Below are 16,536 nucleotides of genomic sequence, written 5' to 3' on the forward strand. Positions count from 1 at the left end.
GGACTGTAGCCCTGTTTATAACTTATAGTGAACGCATGTACAGTGTACCCTTCATTTTTCTGTAAATGTACGTTGAGTAATTCTCCTGTTACATTCAACGCATGTACCGCTGGGCTGAACATGTAATTGAAATCCCCACTGGTCCCCTATTTGTTCACTGTAACGTGAACAGGGTTTATGAAGCATAGCAATACTGGAGCTCTGTGGAACATGGTCTCCACACACATGCTTTTAATTTTTTTTTTACCAAAAATACTGAAAAAATAAAATTCTGGATCTGACCAATTCAAGATGCAAAAATAATCCGTTTTTAAAAAACAGATTCGGCAGCATGAAACATGCAGTTCTCTAGCTTTCTTAGAGCCCACAAGTAGAACTGAAACCAAGTGGCAACCATAAAAGTAACCAAGTTTATCAATTGATTTCTGTTTTACTTTGCTACAACAGACTAACACTGTTACCCTTTTGAAAGACTGTCTACAAGTCTTTGTTCCGAGATGAAAATGGAACCGTGGCTTTTACAGTTCTGTTCTCAGTGGTCTGGGGGAAATTTCACTGTAGTTACTCTTCCGTTTAACTTTGTAAGTCAGGGCTTTAGAATATTCAATTAGTAGCCTTTCCCAATAGCAAGAGATATCTTCCATCTGCAAATGGTCCACAATAAACCGGCGACCCCTAGAGGCAAGAAAGAAAGTCAAAGATGGACCTTGCTGTAAGTGACCAGACGTTAAGAAAACAACACAGAGTGTCAATGTGTCCTGGTGGTTAGTTGTTGTCAGGCTTGAATTGTGGACACTCAAAGTTTAAATCCCAACTCAGTTCAGACATCAAGATCAAACTTCAGTTGGTTAGTTGTCAGGCTCTTGTTTCCTCCCTTTTCCCCTTTTAAACCTGGCTAAGAATCCCCTTTTAAACCTGGCTAAGAATTCATAGGAGCCCCATGGTGCAGAGTGGTAAGCTGCAGTGCTGCAGTCCAAGCTCTGCTCACGACCTGAGTTCGATCCCAACGGAAGTTGGTTTCAGGTAGCCGGCTCAAGGTCGACTCAGCCTTCCATCCTTCCGAGGCCGGTAAAATGAGTACCCGGCTTGCTGGGGGTAAAGGGAAGATGACTGGGGAAGGTGCTGGCAAACCACCAAGTAAACATAGTCTGCCTAGAAAATGTCGGGATGTGACGTCACCCCATGGGTCAGGAATGACTCGGTGCTTGCACAGGGGACCTTTACCTTTAAGAATTCATTACTGGGATAGGAACAGATCTGTTAGTGAAGACACTCATGTATGCCACCACAAAATTAGCATCACAGAGTTCATATATGTTTGTAGAGTCCATCAGTAGGCCAAAATGCATGCATATGGGAAGAGGTCAGTACTCCTTTTAGTGGTGGGCTTCTGCAGAGAGGAAAACCAAGGAAATGGCTTCCGTTGATGGGTATTAACTCCAAGAAATTACATTAATGAGCAAAATTAGTGATGCACTAGATTTGAACTGGAGTGGGCTAAAATTGAATAAGGGCCTTCTTGTACAATCAGTTCATTATGTACCATTATTTCTTGCTTGGTGGAAACAGTCATCCCTGCTCAAAGTTCTCAGCACTCACACAGGGCTCTGCATTTGGGGAAATGTGGCACCTCCCCTTCTTCATTGCGATTATATAAGAATTGTGTCCATTGCATACACATGTGTGGTACAACTAGTAATCAGCAATGTAACTCTTTTTTAGGCCATTACACAGTAGGACTACCCGCCCTCTGCTCCTCTCGCAGCAACACTCCAACATACTGTGGACTTGGCTTAATTTCTCTAACAGTTCTTTGAGGATATGTGCTGCCGTATTCTCGCACTGGAGCACATGCCAAACCTTTGAGTGTGATTTCAGAAAATGGCAACAACACAGCACCCCCCTCCCCAATTTCTTGTGCATAAATGAGAGTATCAAAAAACTTAGGGGTAACCATGCCAGACCAAATACTCTATGTGAACTCCCATTACTGTGGATTTAAACAATTGCCAATAACTGTGGATGCATGTGACCCCCTTTAGCGTCCCATTTATTTTCCTTTTGACTCATCTCTTTTAAAAAGCCTCCTCTTTTGAAGTCAAATGTGGTTATGCTACACCTTTTAACTATCCTCCCTTTCCGCTTCCTTTGGACTAATCCCCTCATTTTTGAAACAGTTCCTCTTTTGAAATCCATTATGTCAGACTTTTGGGTTAACTTTCTAGTCACATAAATGCTGAACTTTGTAATGCAGTGATCACTGTTCCCACACTCACACCCCACACTATGCAAAACTAAGGCCAGTGTAACTCCCCCCAGCCCCAAGCCAGCTCCATGGCCAACCAAAAGCATAATCTTTTAAGGTACCTAGAAATTTTGCCTCTCATGATTTAAACACACATTTCCAATCAGTGTTAATGCAGCTGAAGTCATCCATAATTACACTGATCTCTCCAGACTATTTCCCTTCTTTCTTTATTTCAAGATCATCCTCAACATTTGGGTCAGGGCGACATTAGTATGTAGCCAGCATTAAGTTACTTTTCAGGCCCAGCCATTCCACCCATAGCAACTCTGAGGGGGGAGTCTATTCCTTGCAAGTGTTCTTGTTTACAGGATTCTATGCCCTCTCTGGGATAAAGAGCCACCCCACCCCAATACATCCTTCCCTATCCTTCCTGTGCAGCTTATATCCAGGGACAGCTACTCATATTCCTCATCCCACCAGGTTTCTGAAAGGCCCGCTGCATATTTTCCTTTAATATACTATGGGAAAAGGAATGTGGGGTAGTTAGTCCAGCAAATGAAACTACTCAGCAGTCACCTACAGAACTTACCTCTCTGCGATTTCTCGGGCTACGTCATCATTTTCTTTCACAAACTGTAATAGCTCCCTAAAACAAAGTGGATACATTACTACCATCGTGGATGAGTGTATATATGGATACACTGATGATAAGGCCGTTGAGCTAAGACTAGACAGTTAGGACCAAACTGGGACCCGACAGCTTTCCTCCCTCCTTAGTGATCAACATGGAATAGGAAGCTTCCCTTGATGGTCTCCCCATTTTATTGGAACACACTGAGATGCTGACTTTCTCATAACAACTGGCACCAAAAGTTCTACGAATACTTCAGGGTAACTGCGCGTCATGTTCATGTGCGTCATACCCTGCTGATGGGGTATAGATTAAGCAGGCAGGAGGGGTGCAGCTAGCCCATCTACTTAGATTCAGCTTTGTAGCTAGCCGATGCATGCTACAGCTGAAGGGAACTGTTGGCAAAATGTTACACTTTCTTTTTTAAAAAAATTGAGAGCTGCTTGAGACATGCCAAAAAAAGTGGCCAAACAAAGAGGAAGCAAGAGTTATTTGCTCCTCCGCGCACTCTTTCAATCTGTCTTACTCAGAGATCTGCTGTTTCTGTTCCCACATCAGGAGAACATGCTCCTCTTCCTGGAAATGTGAGGTGAGGAAGTGCAGTTTGTAGCACGCCAGCAGCAGGTTCGAAAACACTAGACACGAAATACTTAAACATTTCCAAAGCTGAAAGGGTTGTCCTAAGATTTGAAAATGCTGAATACCTTTGCAGGGCTAACCTTCAGCTGTTGAGAATGTGCAAGCTTTAAACTTAGCTATCTCCTGAAAACTTACTGCATTAATGGTGCACCATCTTGACATTTACTGCATCGCTCCAGCAGCTCAAATATGTTGTTGTTTTTTGGTTGATATTACAAACACAAACACTTTGTTCTCTATGGGTCCTACACCGTGATCTTTTACTCAAACACATCCTCTATAGTTACCAATCATATAATGCTGTCTTTTAAAAGACACTGTACCATCAGCACTGCTAAATCCTGTTGCCATTTAAATCAAGGCAGAATACTAAGATCTGGGAGATCCGGATTCAGATCCCCACTCTGCCATGGAAATGCTGGGTTACCTTGAGCCAGTCACACTCTAAACTTAACCTGCCTCACAGGGTTGTGAGGACAAAATGGAGACCCCAATGTAAGCTGCTTGGGGTTCCCAATGGGGAGAAAGGCAGGGTATAAATGAAGTAAATAAATAAATATACAGATCCATTCACTAAAATGCAAAGAGGCATCATGCTGCTCCAGCTATAACTTTTTACCTCACATCAGAAAGATCAGATTTAACTGGGACGTAGTGGACCCAAGGTTTCAATTGCGGGTAGAAGAATTCCTGCCAGTCTTCCCCAACGTGAAAAACCAGGGAGCCGCACAGAAAGAGGTGCTTGAATCGAAAACTGGCTGCCACACCTCGGAAGTTAAAGAGGTACCTGCGTAATACAAAGAGATGCTGTTTTAGAATACTACCTCTCTTCCAGTATTCTACTTCTCTTCTTTCATAATTCATAAAACCTTGTCTGCTTTTAAAGATCTGCAATGCTGTGATCACAAAATGAGAAAGTTATGACTTCCATATATCAGTGTGTGGGATGCGCCATGCGTTGTGTTAAGGGCTTGGCAAAAGGGATGTACATTGTATTTGATTTCCCCAGAGTAGCAAAAAGCAACCACAGTAGAACACCCTTAACTACTGCAACCATGGCAAGTGCTTGTACATCCTTTCTGCTTTTAAACCTTGTCTCAAGCAAGCCTGTATCAAAAAGTGTGAATGTACTTTAGCTGTAAATCTAAAGCTACATGCTCCAAATATCCTCCACCAGTGCCTGAATGTTTGCAGCTACATTGCATGCATCTCCTGTGGAAGGAAGAGAGATGACAAGATGTATAATCAGAAGACATGTGGGGCAACATCTATGACTTTTAGTAAGAACTTCCAAATCAGGATTCCTAACTTATATTCCAGGCATCATTTTGCTCTATCCAAAAAGACTCCAGGGAAGTCATTTAACATACTAGCATCCAAGTAGCATTATCTACATATATCACAGAAATAAATTACAGCGATACTCTAGGGACTTGAAAGATGAGAGTGCCTTAGGTTCACTGCAGCAGAATCACTGGGGAAGGGCCGTAGCTCAGTGGTAGAGCATCTGCTTGGCATGCAAAAGGTCCCAGGTTTAATACCTGGCATCTCCATTTAAAGGGACTAGGCAAGTAGGTGACGTGAAAGACCTCTGCCTGAGACCCTGGAGAGCCGCTGCCGGTCTGAGTTGGCAATACTGACTTTGATGGACCAAGGGTCTGATTCAGTAGAAGGCAGCTTCATGTGTGTTCATGTGTTCACTGCGGACCTCCTGTGGAGTATATTGTACCAGCTACTTCCTATTAGTGAATAAAACCTAGGGAATCATGATGGTTCTCTGAAGTTTCTTGAAGAGCATACACAATGTGTGATATACCCAATACAGCTACATATCTGACTGCTTTTATAAGGGTGGAGAAACAGCATTGTGATAGATAAAATGATTATTTAAGAAGTTACACTCATCTAGCAATATTGCAGTTTATATATTTTTCTCTTTAACACAATTCAGGGCCGGTAATACTCGGGGATTCTTTCTTCCATCACACAGTTCAAAAGCACAGCAAAGGGGGAGATGGCAGCTGTTGGATGCTGAGAATTGTGGAGCAACCTGGCTCATAGCCAGGTTAATGGGAAAACATCATAGCCTAGCCGTAACTGCAGACTGACAATCCAGTAGTTATTTCAGTGTTCCTATAAAACAGAATGGAGAGATAAAACGTTTCAAATGGATTCTAGACTGAATCAATTACTTACTTGTACTTACAATGGTCCACTAGAGGAATTTCCTTAGCAGGTGGTTTTCCAAGAGTGTCCTTTAAAGGAGAGAGAATATTCATTCTAAAACTTATTATAATTTGTTTCTCTGCTGACTGTACAAGTATGATCTGCCACAGGCACAATTACAATTCCCTTCAGATTTGGAATTAATTTTCGGTAGGACATGAAGTTCATCAACCAAAAGGGAGACTGCAGCCAAGAAATCAGAAGGAGATTGAGACTGGGAAGGGCAGCAATGAAGGAGCTAGAAAAGATTCTTAAGTGTAAGGATGTGTTACTGGCCCCCAAGATCTAGTTGATTCATGCCATCGTATTCCCTGTTACTATGTATGGGTGTGAAAGCTGGACAATGAAGAAAGCTGATGGGAAGAAAGTAGATTCCTTTGAAATGTGGTGTTGGAGGAGAGTGTTATGGATACCGTGGACTGCCAAAAAAACAAACCAGTGGGTTATAGATCAAATCAAGCCAGAACTGACTCTAGAAGCTAAAATGACTCAACTGAGGCTATCATATTTTGGTCACATTATGAGAAGACAAGAGTCACTGGAAAAGACCATCATGATAGGAAAAGTTCAGGGCAGCAGGAAAAGAGGAAGACCCAACAAGAGATGAACTGACTATAAAGGAAGCCACAGCCCTCAGTTTGCAAGACCTGAGCAAGGCTGTTAAAGATAGGATGTTTTGGAGGACTTTCATAGGGTCGCCATGAGTCAGAAGCGACTTGACGGCACTTAACACACACACAGGACATGAAGTTCTGTACCACACAATGTAAATCATCAGCATTCGGCATCTAAATAGAAAAGTCCCAGATCACTTCCATGTCTGAACAAGCTACATAATTCCATTTACATTGCACATGCGAATGCGACAAGGGATGGGCAGAATGGGTCTATCCACATAGAAAGCAAGATGGAATTGGCGTGCTGTAAGACTGAACACCTTGAATGCAAGAGTCCTTGTGCACTCTTCAAGGCTAACACAGAGCTGGGCACTCATCTGTCATAGAAGTGGGAATCCTCTTATTGCTGTTGTCTTTCCTAATTATGGAAAACACCACTTCCTAATGGAAAGGAAACAGCTGAATTTAACAACAATTACTCTTTCAGATTTCCAGGCTTGGTTTTTAGTGTATTCTGCGTCAACAAGATCTGGATTTTCTCGTGAAAGAAGAATGAGAGGGTCCCGCTCCGGGCTGGTCCTGTCGGAAAAAAAACAACACACACGCCAATCTATCACTATCATCTTTAAAAGACCTACCAAAACATATCCTGAATCATATGAAAAGTGTTACAGTTACATGAACGTTCTTGCTAAGACACCAAATAATTTAGGACACTAAAGCAGGACAGCAGTGAGGAAAGTGTTCAGGTCCAGGCCAACAGGGAGCATGTGGTGGCCCCCCAGACCGACCCCAAGCATCTCAATCGTCCTCCAGCGGCTGCATCCTCACACTGCAGGCCATTTACAGCACCACTGCTGGAACCAACAGAATGCTGCAACCCCTTTAAGGTGCAGACAGTGCTGGAACTGGCTGAGCCCAGCCCAAAGCCCAGGGGAGGGAAGCGGGCTCGGAGAACGGTCGCACGCGTGGCCTACACCCTTGCCAAACCCAGATGTGGAAGTTCTGTCTGAGATATGATGAAGAACAGAGTCAGGAAGTTTAGGACACCAGCATTTCCTGCCAGTCCACTGGAGTTACAACTAAAGAAGAAGAAGAAGAGCTGGTTTTTATATACTGACTTTCTCTACCTTTTAAGGAGAATCAAACCGGCTTACAATCTTCTTCCCTTCCTCTCCCCACAACAGACACCTTGTAGTCCTGTGGCCCTAACTACAACTCGGATTAAAGCATTTGGAACTAGGCAAGTTTGCTTACCTCGATCCTCGGAAGTAGGCTGTGGGAATCTTCTTCTTCCATGGCCATTTTTCTGCCGAGCTAAAAATATTTTGGATAAACACAAGTGGGCCATCTTAATAACTGCTGTACATAATTCCTTCCTATTCCTGAAAACCTCTTTGGCTGTAGGTGAATGACCTCACTATATTTGTAGTCCCATACAGGTCTAATAAAATATTTTAAAATCCACAGGTTGCCTCACTTCTTGTGTGTTTGAAATTCAAGACAACCAGAAGAGACTGATCAGTTTCTCTCACATGTGAGAGTCAGCAGCAGGCACATATGTTCCCATTTGTGCAGGACCAGCATCTTTAAAATTAACTGCTCTTAGAGCTTGAACAAACAGTTATTTTTAAAAGAAGAAGAAGAGTTGGTTTTTACATGCCGACTTTCTCTACCACTTAAGGAACAATCAAACCGGCTTACAATCACCTTCCCTTCCCGCAACAGACACCCTGTGAGGCAGGTGGGCCTGAGAGAGTGTGACTAGCCCAAGGTCACCCAGCCGGCTTAATGTGTAGGAGTGGGGAAACAAATCCAGTTCACCAGATTAGCCTCCACCGCTCATGCGGAGAAGTGGGGAATCAAACCCGGTTCTCCAGATCAGAGTCCACCGCTCTTAACCACTACACCATGCTGACATACAGAGATTAAAAAAAAAAAAAAAACACTCTCAAGTTTATGATGATCTGTGTCAAGGCTTACTACAACAAATGCCAACCAGCTGAATCACATTTAAAAGCTGCTAGTTAACCAGAGCTGGAGAGAAGGCAGCATAGCATGGCCTGATCTTGTCAGATTTCAGAAGCTAAGAAGGGTTGGTACTTGGAAGGGAGACCATCAAGGAAGTCTCTGGAGATGAAGGCAATGGCAAACCACCTTGGCTCCTCACTTGCCTTGAAAACCCCTTGCTGGGGTCACCATACATCGGCTGCGACTTGAGGGCACTTTACACACACACACACACACACAGAGTAAGCAGAGAGCACCAAAGCTGACCAGAAGTTAGCAAAAGGATCATCTGCAACTCCACCCCACTTAGCGTAGTTGTCACCTTTTCTTTCTTGTGTGCTACACTCAGGGTGACCAGAAGCAAAGGTCTCAGCTCTTGTATTTTTTGCATTTGTATGAAACAGATAATTTTAGCATACTTCTCACCTTAGTATGACAAGCTGAACCTGCTGAAATCCTTTTGTCTTCACAACCGTTAATAATATAGACTCCATCTTTGCATCCAATTAGACCCACTGCCAAATGCTGTGTGATATCAGTGTTGACTTCAAAGGAAACCCCAATAAATTTGGGTCCAAAAGACTCTACCAGCTTAGGTAACTAACTTTCCATGGCTTGTGGATCACACAGACTGCAATGTCATGCTTACTTTTAAAAAACAGTGAGGGTGATTTATTTCTCCAACATACATGATTTGGACTGAGGTTTTGGGTGCTATACAAGTGCAAAGTTCACTGAGGAAACACGCATGCATCATTTGAAGGCCACATATTTCTTTCTTGAAGTGTACCTTTGGAGGTCCTCTCTCAATATGTCCCAACGTCCTAGGCCACTTGGGTAAATGGGCCAGACAGCTGGTCCTCCTTCCCAAAACGTCCAGGCAGGATACATAATATCATAGTATTCTGAAGTCTCCCAGAAAAATAAAAAGACAACGAAGCAGGTCAGTAACAGCAAACTCAGTAATGCAAGAAATTCAATTACATGTCACAGATGTCCACATGAGGGCAGAGGACATGATCGCTCTTCCCTCTTACCTTACTGAAGGAGAAGACAGGAATAAGAGGTTTCGTCCATTTGGGCACCTGGGGGTAGTCCCGCACGTTGACCACGAGCTCCATATCTGGAAGACGGTCAACGATCTCCAAGATGAAGTGCTCAATTCCACTACACCTGCAAGATGCACAGGAGAAATACAGGTTATGTCAAAGCCTCTACTTTTCTTCTTCTTTTTTTGCTGTCAAGTCGCAGCCAACTCACGACAACCCCATAGGGGTTTCAAGACAAGAGATGTTCAGAGGTTGTTTGCCATTGCCTGCCTCTGCGTCACAACCATGGACTGCCTTGGGGGTCTCCCATCCAAGTACTAACCAGGGCTGAACCGGTTTAGCTTCCAAGATCCAACGAGACTGGGCTAGCCTGGGCTATTCAGGTCAGGGCTAATATGCAATATTACATATGTAATATTATGGGGTTGAATATCTACTGAATCAAGGATGCAAACCCAATTGTATCATCTATCTGAACTTATTTACAGGGCAAATTACCATCCACTGGGCAAGGGTTGTGTGGGAAGGTACACTGGTGAAGTGTCCTGAAATAACCCAGAAGTCCCCGGTAGGAATATTACCTCAACTCAACATTATCTCAATGATTGGCCTTAACCAAGCTACTTTCATACCATGACCACACATCCATCATATTCGATACAGCTGAATATGGGATGATAATACTGGCCTACCTCCCGTGGCTTTTGTTAAGGATTACTGAGGATGTACATGAAGAAAAAACTAGTCAGTTCTTAAGGTGAGCTCAAGGAGGCAGCGGTCAGAGACTCAGGGAAAAGGCATAGGAACAGTATACTGTTGGAACGGGCCTAAAGATTGAAGGGGCAGGAGACACAAGTGCCCTGTGTAGACAGCCTGTCTGCACAATGGGCGCTTGCATACACGATGAATAATTCACTTTCAATCCATTTTCAATGCACTTTGCAGCTGGGTTTTACTATGTGAAACAGCAAAATCCACTTGCAAGCAATCGTTAAAGTGCATTGAAAGTGGATTGAAGGTGCATTGTTCCGCATGTGCAAAAGAGCCCAATGACTCACTGTGTAGGGTCAGAGAGTCAGCATGAGCACACTGGCCTCTGCCTGCCCCCCCCCCACCTCTGCACAACTGCTAAGTCATCTGTACGGTGCACTTGCACAGAGGAAGATCCCACATGCACCACCCCCTCTCTGGGATTGGTGACGCTGCTTTCCAAGAGTTGTTGATCACAGGAAGGGAGCGTTTGTGCAGGCACTTCCAGGGTGTGTTTGCACCATGCAGATGATTCAGCAGTCGCATAGAGGCAGGGCTACACTCTTCTTGTGCCCGCTGTTTCATCCATGGGGTGAGTCAACGCATGGATGGGTCATCTGCCTAGGGCTACAGCAACACTGCTTCATTTTTTGTTTGTGTTTTTTTTTTAAAAACCACCACTATAAACCAAGCTAGACACAGTTACAAGCCCCTTCTGATACTCAAACAAATCCTGTTTTAGGTAACTTGGCAAGTTATGCCTTTCCATTATCCCCATTCCCCAGAGGCATTTATTCCTCATTCCTTTCGGCTTCTAACCCACATCGCTTTCTTGTGCAACTAAACTGCAGTGTCAATACTGATTTCTCACAAAAGCAAATGCAATTTCAACATTTCAGGCAAGGCGATGCTTCATCAGTTTCTTCCCCTTACACAGGAATTTAGCCCTTTCAAACATTTTCTGCTCGATGACCCACAGGTTAAGGAGGGTAGGGAGATTTTCCTGCTTCTCTCTCTGATGGATAGATTTTGTATTGCTCCTACCTTGCAGGGAACATGCAATCGTGCTCACGGTACAGCTTCTTCCCGGTGATCTGGTAGTGTGTCCCAAGATTTCGACTGATTGCTTCTGACAGCAACTCCTTGGAGATCCCCTCTCGAAAGGGAGCCAAGTCCTGTTCCCGAACTCTGAGAGGAGAGAGATTCTATCCATCATTAAACACATTAGGGAAAGTTACTACAGCAGCAGTTAACCAGGCATCCAGGAAAGGATTTCTCTGTTTGTTTGGGGAATCTCTCATGCTCCAAGACTGGTAGATCATTCAGTTTGCTCCCAGAGGTAAAGAGATACAAATGGAACCAAGGAGCTGCCTTATACCTTAAGGCTATGGACCAATCAAGCTCATTACTGTCTGTTACTATGGCAGTGTCTCTCCAGGGTGTCGGCAGAGTACTTCCCCAGCACTGCCTCCTCAGATGCTTCGCCCAGAGAAGCCAGGAATAGAACCTGCTATGTGCAAGTAGCTCCGGGGGAAAGGATTAGTTGAATAGGATACGACATGTAATGCTGATGCCAAAACTTGCAACTTACAAGCAGAAGAGAGAGAGCTGGTCACAAACAATGTTGGAAAATAGTATCTTTTCATTACTTTCTGGAATAAACACAGTCCTCAATCAGATTAAAATGAAAATGTGTCTGAATTTGAGTCAGGGTTCGTAATACAATTATTATTTGAATGCAGTTGTCATCAATGAAAGGAAAGGACCAGGAGAGTATGTGTGTGACAGGAATCTGGGTGTCTTAAATTGTCGGTCTGTCTTTTTTTTGTGTGTATGTATATATTAATGAGATTTTGTAATTCTGCCTGAAACTTTTAAAGCACTGACATTTGGTTGTTCCCTGTCATAGTTACTACCCTTGGAACACATTAATTATGCCTTAGTTAGTAGACAAGACTTGTTGCCTTACATAACTTCAAATCTTGTTCAAGCATATATTTTTTTGCCATCAAGTTACAGCTGACTTATGGTGACGCCGGAGGGTTTTCAAGGCAAGGGATGATCAGAGGTGGTTTGCCATTGCCTGCCTCCACGTCATGCCCCTGGTATTCCTTGGAGGTCTCCCATCCACATACTTGCCAGGGTCGAGGCTGAGAGTGTGTGACTAGCCCAAGGTCACTCAGCAAGTTTCCATGGCAGAGTGGGTATTTCGCAGATCCTATTCCAACACCTTAACCACTACACCAGTATTACAAAAAAAGTAAAGGTCCCCTGTGCAAGCACTGGGTCATTCCTGACCCATAGGGTGACGTCACATCCCGACGTTTACTAGGCAGACTTTATTTTATGGGGTGGTTTTCCAGTGCCTTCTCCAGTCATCTTCCCTTTACCCCCAGCAAGCTGGGTACTCATTTTACCGACCTCGGAAGGATGGAAGGCTGAGTCAACCTTGAGCTGGCTACCTGAAACCAATTTCCATTGGGATCGAACTCAGGTCGTGAGCAGAGCTTGGACTGCAGTACTGCAGCTTACCACTCTGCATCACAGGGCTCTCTTCTGACCCCACAGCAGCTGATGTCATTTCCAGGGTAAAAAGTAAATTAGTTGCTGTTTGTTGGACTTGCTCCCTACAGCAGTGGAATATTCAGGCTTTTAATCCTAACACATCTTCTTCTTTCCGCTAGAAAGAAAAGTAGCTAAAACCTTCTTCTCACATTACCTCAGCAACAAGGTAGCACTTTCTCCATGGTAAAGCTCCAGGACCATAGTCACCCTCCTTCCCAGCTAGGTGATTATCAAACGGGGAAGGCCCAAACAGTTCCACTATATAAAGACTGTTACTGCAATGGTGGGGGATGCTGCTACAGGGAAGGAGCTCCCATGACGCTGAAGTAAAGCAAGAAAGGGCTCCTGCCTTCTGCTACATTAGGAGAGTTACAGCCCATTCCTGAGCTGTCGGTGGCTGGGGACAGAGGGGAGGAGGTGCCAATGCTGCACCCCCAACCCGTTTCCTGGGCGCCGAAAGCGCGAAAAAAGCCTCTTAAAGGCTTTTAAAAATTTTAATGGGGCTTTTCGCCCTATAGAGAACAGCGAGGCTGTGCCTGCTAAAAAGCAGGCACAGCACCACTGTTCTTGCTGCCAGTGTGCTGGGCTGAAATGGGACAGGGAGCTGCCTAAAAGCATCTCCTCCCCCCTGGCACGCCCTGGGCATGCCCGCCGGGATGCCCCCCGGAATGCCGGTGTGGGACTTTACGCTGGTGGGATGCCGGCAGAAGGCCCCGTCGGCATCCCAGGGTGGTGCTGCCATCGCAGCGCGGGGAGACCGGCAACCAGGCCTCCCCACCGTTTGGGCCACTTACAGCGGCGTAAGTAGCCTGGACACTGGCATGGGGGGGGGGCAACGCCGGCACAGCCCCTTCCTGGCCTCCTGAGGACTTTTGTCCTCAGAAGTCAGGAATGCGCTGTTAATGATGTAAATACTTAAAATGCTTTATGTAGCATGTTCACTTAATGCAGGCGACTAACTTTGGGGTTACCTAAGAGGAGATCCGTGCACGTCCCATGAGCAAGAGCATGCGACAACTTTTAAAACAAAATGGAATTTTTTAAAAAGATCTGTTGAAATACAGTGTGGATTTTAAACATCCCTACCAGTGCACAGTAGGACTACGCAGAGCAAAGTAAGCAACCTGTAACACACATGCCAAACAGTGGCATGACGAGCCAGTTTCCTAAGCACGTATGCCTGGTGAAGGCACTGAGATGGGCCTCAGAGCACAGGAGATGGTGGAGGGCATGGCTTATGCTTCCTGTACTGGCACAAGTACCAGCTGGGTGTGAAGAAAGCCCCTGAGGCCCCGGCAATGCTGCTGGGGCTCGGCTTGCTCTTAGTATGTGTGACCAAACACAACCCTTATTTTTCTCCCCCTCTTTATTTGTGGTACACATTGTGCTTTTTCAGTACTTGGCCCAAATAGTTTTCGACTTGCAAACATATTTACTTGGAAACGAGTCCCATTGACTTCAATGAAACTTACTTCCAAGAAAAATGTATTTGACAACCTGTTGCTTTATCTTCCATAGCCCAGACAGCTCACGTTAACTACAGCTATCATTCCACCACCATCAGCTGTTAATGCAGCTGCATTCCATAGAGGTAGCAGCAGAAGTACGTTCCTTGATTGCCGATCCACTCTGAACTCGTGACACTGATGCACCAGGTCTGACTACTGGTCTGTCTAGTCCTACCTGCTAACCGATTCAAGCAGAGGCCTTTCCCAGCCCTATAGCATGAGATCCATTTCACTGGAGATGTCAGTGACTGAACCCGGGATCTTCTGTATGCAAAGGATATGCTCTGCCACTCCCCCTCCACCTAGGGTTGCCAACCTCCAGGTGGTGGCTGGAGATCTCCCACTATTACAACTGATCTCCAGGTGACAGAAATCAGTTCCCCTGGAGAAAATGGCCGCTTTGGCCACAGGACTCTATGGCATTGAAGTCCCTCCTTGCTCCAAACCCCACCCTCCTCAGGCTCCACACCCAGAATCTCCAGGTAATTCCAAACCTGGAGCTGGCAACCTTACCTCCAATCCTGTAACTATTCATTAAACTGTAAGGGACACTGGTCCCTTCCTTACCCTTGGTGACAGCTGCAGTTTTCCTTTATGCATGGCCTGTAGTTCTGCACCGCTCTGTTAATCTGCACCAGGAAGTTCTTCCAGTTTGTATCTGAAACACAACCATGATCAAGTTCTGGACAATTCTGAAACAATTAGCAGGAGATAAATAGGAATCCTTTGGGGCCACGCAGACTATGCAAGACATTGTAACACGTGCAGATAAATGTGGACTCATATGAACAGCAGTGGGAGCAGAAAACACTCTGTGAACACCCTTGCAGGGCTAACCTGGTAATAATAAAGAAAAACATCAGTAAGACTTCCCCTCCATTTCTTGGCAGTCTGGCATTTTTGAGACTCCTTCGAGAATACCATAATTTCCCTATTGCTTGTCTTCTCAAAGGACTCTCTCTCTCTCAACTGAAAGTTCTTTGAAAATGTATCCCACCTCTCTGAACATCCAAAGTAGATTACAGTTCTTTAAGCAATACAGAGGCCCCATTGAAACACGTTTAAATAACCGCATCCTGTTAAGATTTCCACCGTTCTCACTGACAAAAACCCAAACCCATATAAAACTGCTGAGATCTAGGTGGGTTTCAGGCAGAAAAAGCTCACCAAAACAGAATTGCTTTCCAAAGTTTACCTCCTCGGGCAAATCGTATGTCTGATATAACATTCTTATATCATTAAGTGGGGCAATGGGAACTGCCCTTTTGGTGGAAGGCCATGATACAGACTTGGTTTCTGCACAAAAACTTTAGGAACGGATGAGCAACAGAGGCATTCAGTTTTGCCTGAAGTTTCTGACTCAACTCACATGAGTAACTTTGAACCATTTGCTCTGTGCCAGGTCTCACACACTGCACCGCTTAGGATGATCTGCAAAGTTGTTGGTCAAATATGCCTGAACAGGAGGCTAAGAACAGATGAGCCGGTTCTTAGATACATGGATGATTCCACGGACTGTTGATGGGTGACATCTTGAATTTTAAACCTTGAAGATCTCCTGTGATGCGATATCCTGTACTATAAGAACAGATGAGCCTTTGGAGCCCTTCTGTTCTTCCATATGTCTCGTCATCCTTTAAGAGAAGTGTAATCCTTTAAGAGGATCCATAAAAAATCGTGTGTTTTGACCCAAAGAACCAAAACAGTTCCAAAAAGGTTGCGGAAAGAAACATTCAATGGGGTCTGGAGTGGAAAATCAGAGAACAGACAAATGAGCGTCATCCAGAAGGGAGCTGGAAGAAGGGAAAGTGAGGAAGACAGATGTGATCTCTTGCTTTCATGACTCCACAGTGCTCACCAGCTAGCCGACAGGAGGATTGCAGCATTAGCTGGGCAAAAGTCTCAGGGCCTGGACAGCCCACCTGCCCTCCACTCAGAGCACACCCCACTCTACTGGTTACTTTTAACACCTTTGTATTCTCTAACCTTTTGCAATGTACCAATGGTTCCCCTGCAACAAGTTACCCAATCCAGAAGCAGAGCAGGCTTTGCATTCTCCTTTGGTATCCTATGCACCACAGGGACTGCCAGGCAGAACCGGCCCAAGTAGCTGCAGCGCTCGCATGCTAGTGAAATATGCACCGCGGCTTTGCCTGAGTAGCAGTTCAAAGTGAGTTCTTGGGGATCCCCAGCATCACACTTCCGTCAGTCCTGACAGCAGTGCTGAGCGAAGGTGTACTCTTCTCTCCTGCTTATTTTGTACCCTGCTTGTCTCTCTAGTGTGGACCGATGC

The 16,536-nt window shown here is 44.8% G+C and overlaps 1 protein-coding gene across 1 annotated transcript; it reads right to left on the reverse strand.

The window, feature by feature from the left end:
* Positions 1-368: 368 nt before the first annotated feature.
* On the reverse strand, positions 369-15,876 carry POGLUT1 (protein O-glucosyltransferase 1). The gene is made up of 11 exons (XM_056858197.1): positions 15,823-15,876; positions 14,811-14,935; positions 11,215-11,358; positions 9,409-9,544; positions 9,162-9,283; positions 7,619-7,678; positions 6,841-6,940; positions 5,715-5,773; positions 4,138-4,305; positions 2,838-2,894; positions 369-675 (listed from the first exon to the last, which is right to left on the reverse strand). Exons 1-11 carry the CDS (start codon positions 15,874-15,876, stop codon positions 519-521), a joined length of 1,182 nt encoding a protein of 393 aa, XP_056714175.1. The 3' UTR covers positions 369-518.
* Positions 15,877-16,536: the final 660 nt, after the last annotated feature.

This window comes from Euleptes europaea, chromosome 12 (assembly GCF_029931775.1).
Source record: "Euleptes europaea isolate rEulEur1 chromosome 12, rEulEur1.hap1, whole genome shotgun sequence".
Lineage (NCBI taxonomy): Eukaryota > Metazoa > Chordata > Lepidosauria > Squamata > Sphaerodactylidae > Euleptes > Euleptes europaea.

Excerpts from the sequence above, each read along its gene's own strand:
- POGLUT1 (XM_056858197.1), bottom strand. The coding sequence starts at position 15,876 with ATGACGAGACATATGGAAGAACAGAAGGGCTCCAAAGGCTCATCTGTT. Across the intron at positions 14,936-15,822 it reads AAGGCTCATCTGTTCTTATA|AATTGTCCAGAACTTGATCA; the intron begins GTACAGGATATC and ends TAATTGTTTCAG. Across the intron at positions 7,679-9,161 it reads TTGAGAGAGGACCTCCAAAG|CTCGGCAGAAAAATGGCCAT; the intron begins GTACACTTCAAG and ends AAATATTTTTAG.